Source organism: Podarcis liolepis (genome assembly GCF_965112155.1).
Source record: "Podarcis liolepis genome assembly, chromosome: 9".
NCBI lineage: Eukaryota > Metazoa > Chordata > Lepidosauria > Squamata > Lacertidae > Podarcis > Podarcis liolepis.
This window is the reverse complement of record NC_139564.1, coordinates 21,904,020-21,918,226: the sequence shown is the minus strand read 5'-3', so window position 1 is coordinate 21,918,226 and position 14,207 is coordinate 21,904,020. Positions and strand designations below refer to the sequence as shown.

The 14,207-nt window shown below is 42.7% G+C and overlaps 1 protein-coding gene across 1 annotated transcript in view; it reads right to left on the bottom strand.

Annotated features, from left to right (window-relative positions):
* Window positions 1–352: 352 nt before the first annotated feature.
* The window catches only part of BANK1 (B cell scaffold protein with ankyrin repeats 1), a 172,802-nt gene continuing 158,947 nt past the window's right edge, over window positions 353–14,207 (bottom strand). Inside the window, exons 11-17 of the mRNA XM_083459213.1 lie at window positions 13,046–13,114; window positions 9,526–9,704; window positions 7,108–7,171; window positions 5,638–5,667; window positions 4,727–4,797; window positions 3,621–3,672; window positions 353–1,299 (exon numbers count right to left, since the gene is read on the bottom strand). Of these exons, the coding sequence (XP_083315339.1) occupies window positions 3,661–3,672; window positions 4,727–4,797; window positions 5,638–5,667; window positions 7,108–7,171; window positions 9,526–9,704; window positions 13,046–13,114 (425 nt within the window). The 3' untranslated portion in view covers window positions 353–1,299; window positions 3,621–3,660. The remainder of the gene's footprint in view (window positions 1,300–3,620; window positions 3,673–4,726; window positions 4,798–5,637; window positions 5,668–7,107; window positions 7,172–9,525; window positions 9,705–13,045; window positions 13,115–14,207) is intronic.

Here is a 14,207-nt window from a genome sequence, read left to right as displayed (position 1 = left end):
TTCAGAGGCACCCTTCCTCAGCTGGAAGCTGAGGAACCATGTGTAACCATGTGTAGTGGAGGTGGGGGAAAGGAGATGAGGTTGGGACAGGCTGGTTGGACACTAGTTGGACAGCTTCAGTGTGCATGCTCACATGCACTGTATAAACCCTGTAGTTTATGTATTTTGGGGCAGTAGGGATAGTTTTTGGACCCTCTTTTCTTTTTTTGAGAGTCAATGTGCTTCTGCAGACCTTAAAGTTCCCAAGTGCTGCTGACACCTCCTTCCTGTGCATGGGTGCGGCCATTTTGGCTACAGAAACAACAGCATTCACCCCCGTAAAGATGGGAAATGAAAGGAATCATTACAGTGGTTTGTCAACAGCAGGACCAATCATTTATTTAGTTTCATGTATACTTACTTATTCTTTGTCAACGAAGGCACATTGCAATATACAGAAATGAAATGCGCATGAAACAACTGGAAAAATGTATACAGAATGCTGACAATGGCAAAGCTCTCGTGCCTTATTCCCTGACCTGTTCATTTTAATTGACACGCCTCTCATTTCTCTTGCTTGAAACAGAAGCCATGTTGCAGCATGTATCAGGACAGTTAGGCAGTTACCAGTAAGGTCATTTAACACTTAAGTTCTGGTGGGATATGATGGGGTGGCAGCAATCATATGACAATTACAAGCAGTGAACCATTAAAAAAAGTTCCGCCTCTGAACTTATTGGTGACAAAGGTTTTTGCTGTTTTTAAGAGCTCAGATTGTCCAATTGTCCAATAACTTACGATCACTTTGGAAAGCACTGTACAAGATGGCACTTTGAAATAGGTTTCTTAGGACCTTGGAAGCTCCTTTCAAAGCGCTATATTATAGAGCACTTTGCATCGGGCTTTGCAGGCGCTGCTAATCAGCTGATTGGTGGTGCCTGCAAACCCTCTTTTGTCTGAAGCCAGGTTCTACCTGCTCCACTCCCCATGCCTTATATGGTGTCAGGTGTAGGTTAGGTGGGTGTGGCTCGGCCAAAAGTGCCCTGTTGGCTAAGTGGGGGATGCCTGGCAAGCCTCAAGAGGCCTGAGGGCTGGAGGTTCCCCAGCAGAATGAAAACAGCATTTGTTTTGCTCCTGTTAAGTTGTTTGCAGAATCCACCGAAACAAAGGCAAGAGGAACATTTGAAAAGGAGGCCTGTTGGGTGGGGACTTTTGCTTATCCAGTCTTCAAGGCTCAACTTAGTGCAGCAGAGTTTGCTGAAAGAAGGATCATCTCTTGGTGATGCAGAATGATCGCTGCAAGGGGTCCAACAACCTGCTCTAAAGAGAATGGTGAAAAAGACACAATTACTGGACAAACTGTTACCAGGCCAGCATATAAGAATAAAACAAAGACTTCTTGGCCAGCTTTCAATGCTTAGCTCCCCACCCCCACTCAGTAATAGAATTTGCTGAAAACCTCAATGGCAAGTTTGTCTGCATGGATTTCTAATTCCTGTCTTGCTCCTTTCAGCTGATGAGAAGTGAGATTTCCCCGCTAGGTTCTGCTAAAAATACCCCAAAATGCATATTATATTCTTTATTATATGTACTGTTGTACATATAATATTATGCTCTGTGACATAAACTCAAAGCATGGGATGCAGCTGCATAATGTGGTCTCAGGTTCTAGACTATTGCTATTTTGGAGTGGGATGCAACCACATACCAGGAAATTCTAATTGCACAATTATAGCTGATGGGGTGGTCTTGTGCAACAAACCTGCTTCCTCAAAGGACTGGACTTTTTGTGATGACGGATGTGGTGGTAAAATGTCCTGGAGAGTGTGGGATAGCAGTTGCTCTCATGCCAAGCCATCTCACCTCCATGCAGACAAAGTAGAACAAATGTTTATTCAGGCGAGAATATTGCTTAATCTTCCCGCACACAAATCAGAATGAAGGCAGAATAAATAGGTCCTTTGGAAGCACCCTTAAACTGTTGTTGATTCTTTGGGTTAGCATTAGAAACACAGATAAATATGGCGATGCAAAATATCTAGACTTTTAAATATAAGGCTGTCAACTAACAGCTCAAAATCTGTAGGAAAGAAGCACCCAGCATAAACTTCTAAAATGCACCCAGCATACAACTTCTATATTGTCTCCCTTGCGCGGTCAAATCTAATAACTTATATCTCTCGGGATGTTTACCTGATGGAATAATGAATGTAGAAAAGAAATAATTAGAAAATGAGACGCAGGTAGCAGGACTAATAATTTCAAACAACACCCCTTTGATGCAATGTACAGTGGCAGGGAGGAGAAAGCTATTTTAAAAAGGAAGAAGAATTCCTGCAGAATGGAATAATGAGATACCCCAAGTAAGAAGGTCATACTCATTAAGAAGACCATGGGAAAAATTTTTGCTGGAGGGGAAGACAATGGTAGCTAAGATATGTAAGGCACAGCTTTTAAATGACAGCTAATGCATCCTGCACTGATCAGATAGTTAATTAATGTTTCAGCCATTCTCAGAATTCCAAACCTTTGAAATTCTGGAAGACAATACAGTTTAACCCATTGGTGAGCTGAAAATACAGCCATGTAAAAGGACACCGACACCCACACATGCACTATAGTGGCCCTGAAGCAGCTAGTACAGTGGTACCTCGAGTTACAGACGCTTCAAGTTACAGATGCTTCAGGTTACAGACTCTGCTAACCCAGAAATAGTACCTCGGGTTAAGAACTTTGCTTCAGGATGAGAACAGAAATCGTGCAGCAACAGCACGGCGGCAGCAGGAGGCCCCATTAGCTAAAGCGGTGCTTCAGGTTAAGAACAGTTTCAGGTTAAGAATGGACCTCCAGAACGAATTAAGTTCTTAACCTGAGGTACCACTGTAATTTATACGGACGCCTATTTTCCTTTATTGAATCAGGTTACAGTACACTGGCTCATATATGTTTCACAGCATACGCTGGTAGTTATATTACCTTAATACCACCACCAAGCAAATTTCCTTTCAGTAGCAAAACTGAGCCCATGTTCCTTTTTCACACAAAATTCCACCTCTGAGTTTACCCCGGGCATTCTTTACGTAAGAAAATAAGAGGAGCCCATCTACTGGATTAGTCCAATGGCTTGTCTAGTCCAGCCTCCTGTCCTCACAGTGGCCAACCAGATGTCATGAGAAGCCCCAAAGCAGGAACTGCCTGCAACATCACCCGCCCCACTTGTCACCCCCAGCAAATAGCACCCACAGGCTTACTGCCTATAGCAGCGGAGGGAGAACTTAGCTTTTCTTTGTTTCAACCACCCAATTAGGGAAGGGGAACCTTTTTATTGCTAAATAATTTGGAGCCAGAGAACTGTGTTCTCTTTCTCATTTTGTCTGTCTTGGTTATCTTACTGTACCCTGTTTTGATAACTTCTGGCTGCGACGTGGCTTAGAAGTCTGAAATACAAAGTAAAATAATAAAAGAAGTCTACTGAAAATCGCTCTGATCTTCTGCCTGCCCCTGCCTTAAACATTTCAAATATCCAGCAAGCGTTAAATAAAGCAAAGGAAAGAAGCTGGTTTATTAATGAAAATGAACCAAAGAAGCATAGGGAGTTAAGCGATGTCCGTTTGCAAAGTGTGTTGTATATATGCCATTACCTCTGTTATCAGGAGACGCCTGCTCTTTCCCTGGTGGGTTTCAAAGCAGAGTCTGAAATAACACATGCTGTTCATGAACACTGTTAAGGATCTGGAAGTGGTAGTTATTGACATAATAAACTTTTTAATAAAAATTTTAAACCAAACAAGCATCTGGCATATGCCCCAGTGACTTGTTACTGTTGGATTTCCTATGTGGGTCTGCCTTTGAAAAGCTTACAGAAGTGGTCCAGAATGGGACTGCCAAGCAACATGGAACACACCTCTCCAATTTTGGAGCATAGGGGTGTGGGTAAAAAAGCTGCGGGACAAAACCCACCACCAAATTTCAGGGGCAGGGGCAAAATTTGGAGGAGGATAAAGCTTACTGCTACTACTTGAGCATCTCTAAATGGTTGCTGGGTAGAAGCTGCCTATCCTCCTTTCTCCATAATGATGCTATGACATTAAATATAATTGCTTTAGAAGAGTGGGGTGGGGACCTGGACAAGGAAAGCACAAGAGGGGAGTGCTTTCTTCATGTCATCATAGGATTTAAGTGTGGCCATTCTGCAATACCCCTTCATGGATCACTGCCTTGTCATGGCAAAGAGGCTTGAGTAACTCTAAGAAGCTATGAGCTACGTCGTGCTATGAGCTACCCAAGATGGACAGGTCATAGCCGGAAGTATAGACCAAATGTGATCCACCTGGAGAAGGAACTGGCAAACCACTCCAGTATTTTGCCAAGAAAATTCCATGGACTTAAAAAAAGGAGAAGCTTTGAGAAGAAAGTGAGAGTTTCCAAGGCATGCTCTGGTTCATTGGGACACGGAGAGTCGAACATGACTAAGACGACTAAACAACAAATTCTGCAATAAATGCTCATATGGAATAGGCCATTGGAGGTATACAGTAAATGGTACGTGGGGGCACAGAATGATGTTTTGAGGTCTGACATCAGGATGGCATTTATTTCCAGCAGTTCCTAATTGACTGTAGGACATCCATTCCAACATATTATCATTTAACGATCGATATGGGGAAACATATGCTTCAGAATCAGCACTTCTGAAATTTAACTTCAGAACTAAAACACACAATTTTGGGGAAATCTTGATACATACCTGCTTTGGAAACGGATGGGTGTACACAATGCCTTCAGCACTAAGACTTGCTTTTCGTCTCGCCACGGGAACTATCAAAATAAGAAAAGGCTTGCAACTTTTCGCGTCAAGCTGGTTTGGAGCTGTTTGGTACTGATATATTTGTCTTACAGCAGGCAATCCAATTAAGATAAGAGTCTAGCATACACAAGGTTTAAAGCCTTACATAATATGGGCCTTGTCTACTTGAAGGAAGGCTTCCTCCCATATATCTTTTCCTATGAAAAGAGATCTCCTGAAGGTGCCCTCTTCTGAGCACCTCTGCTGTCAAAAGAACAGCCCCAAGGCTACCTTAGTTGTGGTACCCTAGTTGTTGAGCTCTTTGCCATGGAAGGGACACCTGAATGCCAGCTTTGTTAGAGGGTGGTTCACAGGGACATTTGCATTAGACCCCAGACCTGCTGCCTGTTCTCCTCCCCTTTTTATTTTTAATTAACAAATGACACCATATCATTCCAAGAGTGCATTGCTGGAGGGAAGAGCTCAATTAATTTGCAATGATGGGTAAACGAATGAGAGAAAGAGAAGAAGAAGATTTCCAATGACCTTTCCTGGTATGCCCCCATAACCTGAAGTTTACTAAGGTTATGTACCACACTTTATCAAACTTTACCCATCTCAAATTTGGCAAAATGGAGGTGGGTGGAAAATCTTTGGATCAGCACACAAACAAACAAACAAACAAACAAACAAACAAACAAACAAACAAACAAACTGCTTTCTTGTGATGGTAGTCACCAGAAAAGCGAGTACCAGCACCACATCTATTTTTTTTAAAACCAAAAAAATACTATTCAGTAGATGCCTATTCAGGAGGCACCTTGTAGACTGGCTGTAGGCATGATTTATGAGGTAAAGGTATTGGAACTTACCATCTGGATGGTGAATAATTGTGATTTTGTCTGTTAGGAAGAAAAGTAAGCCAAAATGTGGTTACAACAACTGGTCATGTGGGTTTTTTTAGTCTTTCCCCAAGTGCCATTTGATCTGCATTCATAGAATTGTGAGCATAGATCTACCTCAGAATTTCAGATTTTCCCCCCATTATTCCAGGGATGAGGAGCCTGCAGTCCTTCAGCTCCTGTCATCCCTGATCATTAGCCCTCCTGGATGGGGATGTTGGGAATTGGTGTCCAATGATACTTAAAGGGCTCTGCATCCCTGCACTGTGGTCTTATCTACACTAGTGTGGCACTGAAAGTGGAAGTTGGTGTATTGGGATTGGGCCAATATATCCATTTTGGTTTCTCTCACTTTCTCCTTTTCCCTAATTTTAAATCAAGTTCTCCACACTTCTACATCAGTTTGAAAATTTGTTTTTTTAAAAAAAGTCCTCATGAACATTTATCAGCATTTTTGTGTGGATTCTAATATGTACATTTTTTTGTATGCAGTTCCCCCCAATTTGAATGCAGTTTCCCATAATGTAATGCTTTTTGGTACATTATGTTCGCTAATACGTACACTTATATGCATGCTTTGCACTAGTATATGCGTTTTTGTACACATTGCTTGGCTGGAGAACTGCATTGCAAAATTCGGAGACGTGTGGCTTTCAAAGGATGGCTGTGTTTTGGTTCTCATATTCTTTCAGAAAGTGTGAACTAGTTAAGTTCACCTTGAAATGGAAACAAAGTTAAACTCTTTCTAGTGGAAGGCCGGGTAAGAGAAAGGTCCCACAGGCATACAAATGCCCTTCCCATGGAAAGAAACCAAACACTTTTCATGTTGAAAAATGCAGAGTGTATTCTTTCACAGTCTCTGACCAACCCCGGACTAAAGAAGGCGAGGGATACAGAGTACTGTGAATCACCTCTAAAGTGATCACTGCTATTCCTTCTCCTGTCTGGGAGCAACCATAGAAAGTTGCCCTCCAGCCCTCTCCATGTTTCTGCCAACCTTTCTGTAGTGCTTGGTTTTGGTTGATGAGTTGTGGCAACTAAGACACAAACTGGAGTAGTTCAGGGCAGGGATTGTTCGGCCCCTGACAACTCTCTATAACTTGTTAGGGAGGCCTGATTCAAACTTTGAGCATCCCTGGTATAAACAGAGGATTTCCTGGTCCAAAAATACTGAATTGCTGTTCAAAACACGTTTCTTGATTCCATCGCCTATAATTTTGGTATTCCACACAGCTGCTCATAATTACTATTATGAATCATTTCGTGTTCTTCTATGGGAAGGCAGGTCTCCGCATTTGACAAATCATCACAAAACCATGGAGAAGCCTATCAAAATCTTTCCATGGGCTTCACTAGTCTTTGGTTCAGGCCTTGAAAAAAAAAAATATATATACAGTTCCCTTCTGCAGCTTATTGAAATGCTAGTTAAATGTAATTTACCATACGTGCTTTCCTCCTCCGGTCTTTTTCTGATAATAGAGTCTCTGAGCTGGCGTATTTTTTCCTTAAGTAAGAAACAAACACACAAACAACAACAAAAATCAATATCTGCAGTTGATTGTTAAAAATAATGAATGAGTAGCTGGAGGAGTTGGGCTTTTTAGTATTCTGCACACTTAAGCTTCCTAGCACAGGAAATCATTTTAAAAGACATTGGGGGGCGGAATCTCTCTCTGTCTGTGTGTGCTGTAAAAGAGAATTTTGGTAGAGTTATGATACATAAAGATCTCTGGAAAGTTTTCTCTAAGAGCAAATGCAATATCTCCACAGCTGCCACCCACTCCCTCAAGAGGCAATAATTGCCATCCATATGGGCAGCTACCTTGAATTTCATGGCCAAAATAAGAAAGAAGTATTTGTAACCACCCAAGAAGCAATGAGTTATTAGGAAGAACCTGTTCAGCTTTGTTCTGTCAACTTTAGTTTTGCTGCCCAATCACTCCAGTTGTCTCAAAGAAGGACAAGTCAAGTCTTCTCATAATGGTTCGGGTGTCATGCTAAACCATGGCTTGAATCTGGCTTGTTTCCAACCAGAGTTAACATTAACCATAGTTTGTCTGTTTCGACAATGATGGAAAATCAATTGCAGCTATGTGAAGTCTCAATATTTCCAGGGCTCTTTAAATCCAGCTAATTTCTATGAACACTCAAATGCAAATGGTGAGGTGGACTCCAGAAAGAAACTTCTGCAATATTACATATATTACAAATAAACTAAAAGAGTCAATGTAGGTGGTGCAGCAATTGTGGCCAAACCCTCACCCACACTCATTAAGAACATTGCAAAATCCCACATATAAATCCAATCCAGATGTTGCACTTTTGGTCTAATAAACTATGCTTTAACAGATGGGGAATGAGCCCTGTGCCCATGTACTCTTGTCGCTCTCCTCCCTTTCATCTTTTAAGGGCCTAGCTTTAGTGAAAACATGATTGTTCCTTAAACCAACTTTCCCATAAAATTCAAACAAGGACACTGTAAAAATTGGAGACTTATTTGAGGGATTTTTCTGTCACTTCCTGTTTGGCATTACCATCACTAGTATGGTCACTCTGAAAATCAGCCCCAATATATTCTCCTAATATACACACTTTTGCAAGCAATTTTCCATAGTGTCATGCATTTTTTAGGATATTTGCACCAATGTATGCATTTTATGCAACATTTTGCATGGTAGACGTATTTTTGTACACATTACTGGGTGGCAGAACGACACTGCAAAATTTGGATAACTGCAAAATTTGAAGGATGTTTGAATTTCTGCCTGCACATTGTATGGAAAGTGTGAATTAGCTAGCTTTGCCTTTGAATGTGAATTGACTCAAATTTCTCCTAGACCCCTAACTATGAGAAACACATGTGGATGTGGTCATTAAAAATGCATGCATGTCATGAAAGTCCTAAGATTTGATTTGTATCCTGGCTATATGTAGAACTATTCAAAAGAGTGGGGCAGGTCAGTGGCAGAATTGCCTGCTTTGCCTGCAGATGATCCCAGGTTCAGTTCATGGCATCTCCAGTAAAACAGATCAGGTGGCAAGGGATGGAAAGGTCTCTGCCTGTCAGGTTTTGAGGGAAGAGGCTTCCTCCCTCCCTTTGGCCGTGGATGAGCAGAACAAAGCGAAGAGAGTCTTTAGTTATCACAGCGAAAGAACAAAGAGTTCTTTCATTGTTCTGCATGGGACAATGACAATAAAGATATCGTATATCGTAAAGAGTCCATTCTCAAAGTAAAGGTGCTCCCAATTAAGGTTTCCACCTACTTCCCCCCTCGTCACCCTCGTCACTTCCTTGTCTTGCAACCTGATCTCGCAACCACTATGCCTTCTGTGTAGCTACCTTATCTAATCTCTTTGACCTTGGACTGAGCGGCTGGACACTTTCCAGTGAACCAAGAGTCTGTTAACTCTCTTTTTCTCAGTTCTTCTTCTCCTAGCTGTTCCCCACTCAACTCTGCCCAGCTTTGTCTTCCAAACTATGTTCCTCTGCAAACCACTGCTCCAAATCTATACTGCTCCGCTGCTCCTGGGCAGCTTCAGGATCCTGGTCAGGGGGAGGGGGAGGTTCCCACCATTCCTCATCAGAGCAGCACTCCTCAGCTTGGTCTCTGACACTGCCTGAGATCCTGGAGGGATGCTGACAGTTCAGAGAAGATAATACTGGACCTCATGGACAAAGTGACTGACTTGGCATGAGGAAGCTCCCTATGTGTCTAACACTGGTAAATCCAACTCAGGTTTGAAAACACACAACACAGGAGAAGAAGGAAAATGTGAAACCCACTAAAACAGCAGAGATACCTTGAAGAACATAGCAGCTGGCTTGTAAGCACCACACAAAATACACAAGGCTTCTACCTGCTGGGTCGCTTCTAATCCACTTCTGTGATTCTGCCATTCTTTAAATTTCTCCAGAGCTTCATCCACAGAAAGTTTCCCCTTCTTCACCTGCTCCTGCAGTAGGATGAGCTCTTCTTGCCTCAATGGGATGCTTGGCTTGACGGTGCTGTATGTGGTCCTGTCACCTTGAGCTTTATCTTCAGGGAACAAATGCAAACATTCAGGACAGAATCAAAACCCCTTTTTGAGCTGCATATATGATAGAAATCTAGATTTCTGAAGCAGAGAAAATGGACAATAAGTGCAATTACTAGATACCTTTTTAGTGTGGTGTAGTGGTAAAATGATATAATGGTTAGCATATCAGACTAGGGGTGGGGAGACACAGGTTAGTTGCCTGGGCTAATTTCACTATATTTCAGCCACACAGGGTTGTTGAGAGGGTGCAAATGGAAGGGGTGACCCACCTTTAGCCCCCTGGAAGAAAGGCAAGATATAAAGGAAATAAATACATAAACCCAAATGGTAAAGGTCTCAATGATGGGGGGAAGATGTTGCTTCACCCTGACTTCTTAGAGACACCAGAACATTGGTCAGCCTTTATATGTATTATCAGAGCTTTGCCACAACTCCCATTAAGACAGGGATAGGGAACCTGTCATTTTCCAGATGATGGTGGACTCCAGCTCCCATTAGCCCCAGCATGGTCAATGGTGAGGAATGATGGGAGTTGTTGATATACAAAATTTGGATAACTGCGTATCTCCCATCCCTGTACCAAGAGATGAGTAACAGGTAGAGCTTTCCCTAAGACCTTGTTTCTCCCTTACCTGCTAGGTCTATCAGATTTGAATCTGGATCTCAGCTGGAATATCAATAACTTTTAAGCTCCAGGATTAAATTCTATGTTGATAAATGAGACAAATGCTGCCAGGGATTCAAATACCTAGCTGCGATGAGGGTTTCATCCTGGTACACAAAGCATTCACATTCATGGCCATTTGCCTGATTAATTCACTCTCTGTTGAATTTAGTTGTCGTTGGAGTTCCCTTTGTGAGACAGCACCGTACCATTAACTAATTATGAAATTCAAGAAAGGAATCACTGACACATTACATTAAGGCCAGGCACTTTGGTTCATAAGCAAAGACAGGAAATCTAGCACTACCAAGATAGCTTTCCACAGCAACCAGTGTGCACACCACACTTTCCTGAAGACAAACTCTGTGTCATACTGAATTATCTCTATACTAGAGCTGTACACCATTGTTGTTGTTGTTGTTGTTGTTGTTGTTGTTTAGTCGTTTAGTTGTGTCCGACTCTTCGTGACCCCATGGACCAGAGCACGCCAGGCACTCCTGTCTTCCACTGCCTCCCGCAGTTTGGTCAAACTCATGCTGGTAGCTTCGAGAACACTGTCCTATGCAATATTTTTCTTTACAGCATTGGACTGTATACAGCTTAAAGCAGCTCGACATCCACTTGAGTCGGTGCTGGGAAGGTAAAATAGGCTGGCCAGGAAGCTCACTTGCATTACAGTTGCCTGGCCTTCACTGTATTCGCATAGATGAAGATCAGACATTCAGTTTGCAATCATATGCACGCTTACCGAGGTGTAAGCTGCATTGCACACAGTGGAACTTACTTTGGAGGAAAAATCTATGGGGTTGTGCTGCCTGGCAACTGAAGGCTGATGTGCCAAAACTCCCCATGGATGTGATCTCGAAACACGTCAGAAGTGCTGGTTCAGTTAATAGCACGATGGCCAATTAATGATTAGATAGGAACCCCGTAGTAGTAAGCTGGTGATGATGAGCTCTGACTAATTTTCTGTAGAAGAACATGGTACCTCCTCCGTCGTGTTAATGTTTCCTTCTTGTGTGAGGGCTCTTTTGTGGTCCCTCAACCAACAATATATTGATCCTCATTTTATTGTCTTGTACCAATGAAAAGCTTTAAAAGATCAACATTATGATTTGCAGTTTTTATTGTACCCGGTGGGCTACATGTAGCATGGTAGCATGGAGAAGCTGGCCAGCCTATTAAAAATGCATTTATTTCAGCAGGTGATTGATGCTTAGAAATTATTTGAACTTGTAGAGCAGTAACCTTGGACATCGGTGCACCAGCAGCGTCAATAATACCGATATTTAATCATCTCCTAGGAAAATGTTATAATGCCGCTTGAAGGTTACAGTAAACTCACGGCTCATAAAAATGGAACAAACAGTCAGGAATTCTCTTTTCATTGATTAAATGGCAATGAACACAGTGGTGTCCTAAACAGGGCACAAGATAATATGCTGACCGCCAACTCTACATATTTGCTCACAAGAGAGTCCCAGTGGTCTGAAATGGAGCTTTTCCCTTGCTAATTGTGCATAGCTCTGTATCCTTAAATTGTTGTCCTGTCCCAGTAAGGACCCCTGACCATAAGGTCCAGTCGTGGCCGACTCTTGGGTTGTGGTGCTCATCTCACTTTATTGGCCGAGGGAGCCGGGGTACAGCTTCCGGGTCATGTGGCCAGAATGACTGAGCTGCTTTTGGCAAACCAGAGCAGTGCACGGAAACGCTGTTTACCTTCCCGCCAGAGCGGTACCTATTTATCTACTTGCACTTTGACGTGCTTTCGAACTGCTAGGTTGGCAGGAGCAGGGGCTGAGCAAACGGGAGCTCACCCCGTTGTGGGGATTCAAACCACCGACCTTCTGATCAGCAAGCCCTAGGCTCTGTGGTTTAACCCACAGCGCCACCCGCGTTCCTGTCCCAGTAAAGGAAGTTAAAAAAACTAAACTGCATCCGCTTGGAAACTTACGATTCTCTGGGTTAGAACTTAAGACCTGAGCTTGGAGGTCAGTAGAGTTGCACAGCACAGCTCCTGACTGAGAACTATACCACTGGAAGTGGGAGGCTCCCTTTTCTAATGCCTTGCAAGTAGAAAAGTAGTAGATCAAGCATAGCTTTTCTTTCCAACAGTGTTATTTCTGGTGGGGAGCACTAAAACAAGCCCTGAAATGTGATGTTCCAAGGAAAAGGAGGAGATGGGACTGAGCCAGTCTGGGATCTGCTGGATCCTGCACCAGTCTTGCTGTCATCAGATGATGGTGTCAGGCTTGATCTGGACTGATCTCTGTACCAGTTATTCTGCCCTTCCCTTCCACTGCTCCTCCTCTGAGTGGCTGGGCTGTGGCTATGGCATTGGTCCTGTCCCTCGAGAAAGCCCTGCTGGCTGGTTGGATTGTGCCCTAAATCTCAATCTAGCTCTGTAACTGTCCCATTTGCCCTGTGATTGCTACCATTGGCAGTGCAGCCTGGCAAAGAACAGTAAGAAATGAGAAAGGACTGTAGAAGAATAGATGCATTTAACATCCAGTCCTAGACTGACAATGTAAACTTACCGTGCCACAAGTTGTGTCAGGGAACCAGCAAACGGGAGGTTTTTTTTGCAGATTGTTGCATTGGGTTATTATACTGCCGTGAACAGCCTCTCTGGACCATATATATATATGGATATATAAATCAACAAAATCATCATACCTGGTTTTCTGGCAGCGCACAGCAACTTCTCATTACCAGCATGAGTTCTGGTTGCCTTCTGCTGAAAAACTACATGAAAAGGAAATTAGGAAATGAAAGATGGCAGCAGAATAAGTATGGTGATTACTTTTCAGAACTCTAGTGCCTCACAAGAGCATCCAAGGACCTTGAAAACAGATTATAAGGAAATAGTATGAACTCTCACAGTGTCGATGAGCATCATTTTGGAATACTTCTGGGTAGAGGCAAATTAAGAAGTGCAGTATCCCTTCATGATGCTCACGGCCATGCCTCCTTACAGCCACACCCCCTCAAAGTCACGCCCCTACTAAGATTATACAAGCGTCTTAGATTATACAATAATCTCATAATAATAATAATAATAATAATAATAATAATAATAATTAGGGGTGTGTTGTAATGCAGATCTCTCTGTGTTGCCTTTCAGATAGATCTATTTTTTGTGCAAATGATTTGGAGTGTATCAATATCTTTTTTTTCAGAGCAGCTTAAGTCGCCTTTTCCTTGAAGTTCCTTTGTCCATAACAAAACTTGAACGCCATTCTCTTCAAACTGAAGCACCTCCCTGCAGCCTTGCCCTCCCCTTCCTCGTCCAGCTCTCCGCTGCCCTAGACCACACTTGGCCACACATGGCAGGAAGCTTGGTTGTGTCAACAAAGAGAGGACATATCCGTCAATCTGCTGATTTATCTCAATTTCTCATTTCTCAAATCTGAAGTTCAGTTCTCCACATTTTCTCAACAGGATGTGATTTTTTTTACACATGTAAGTCCTCATGATAATCCATCAGCATTCTAGCAGGAATGTTTCCCACAAGACACCCATTTCTGTATGCAGTGGTTTAGTGGTCAGAGTGCTGGACTAAGACCTGGAGTCAAATTCCCACTCAGGTCTCTGGGTGACCTTGGTCCAGTCACTGTCTCTCTCAGCCTAAACGACCTCACAGGGCTGTTGTGAGGATAAAATGGGAAGAGGGGGAATTGTAGGCACTTTTTGAATGAGGTAGAAATGTAATAATAAACAATAAATAAAAATAAACAGGCACATCTTTGCAAGTTGTCAGGCACTGGGCAGAAGAGGAATGGGAGAGGGAAATAATGGGAGAGGAGCAGTGGCGTAGCGTGGGTTCTCAGCACCCGGG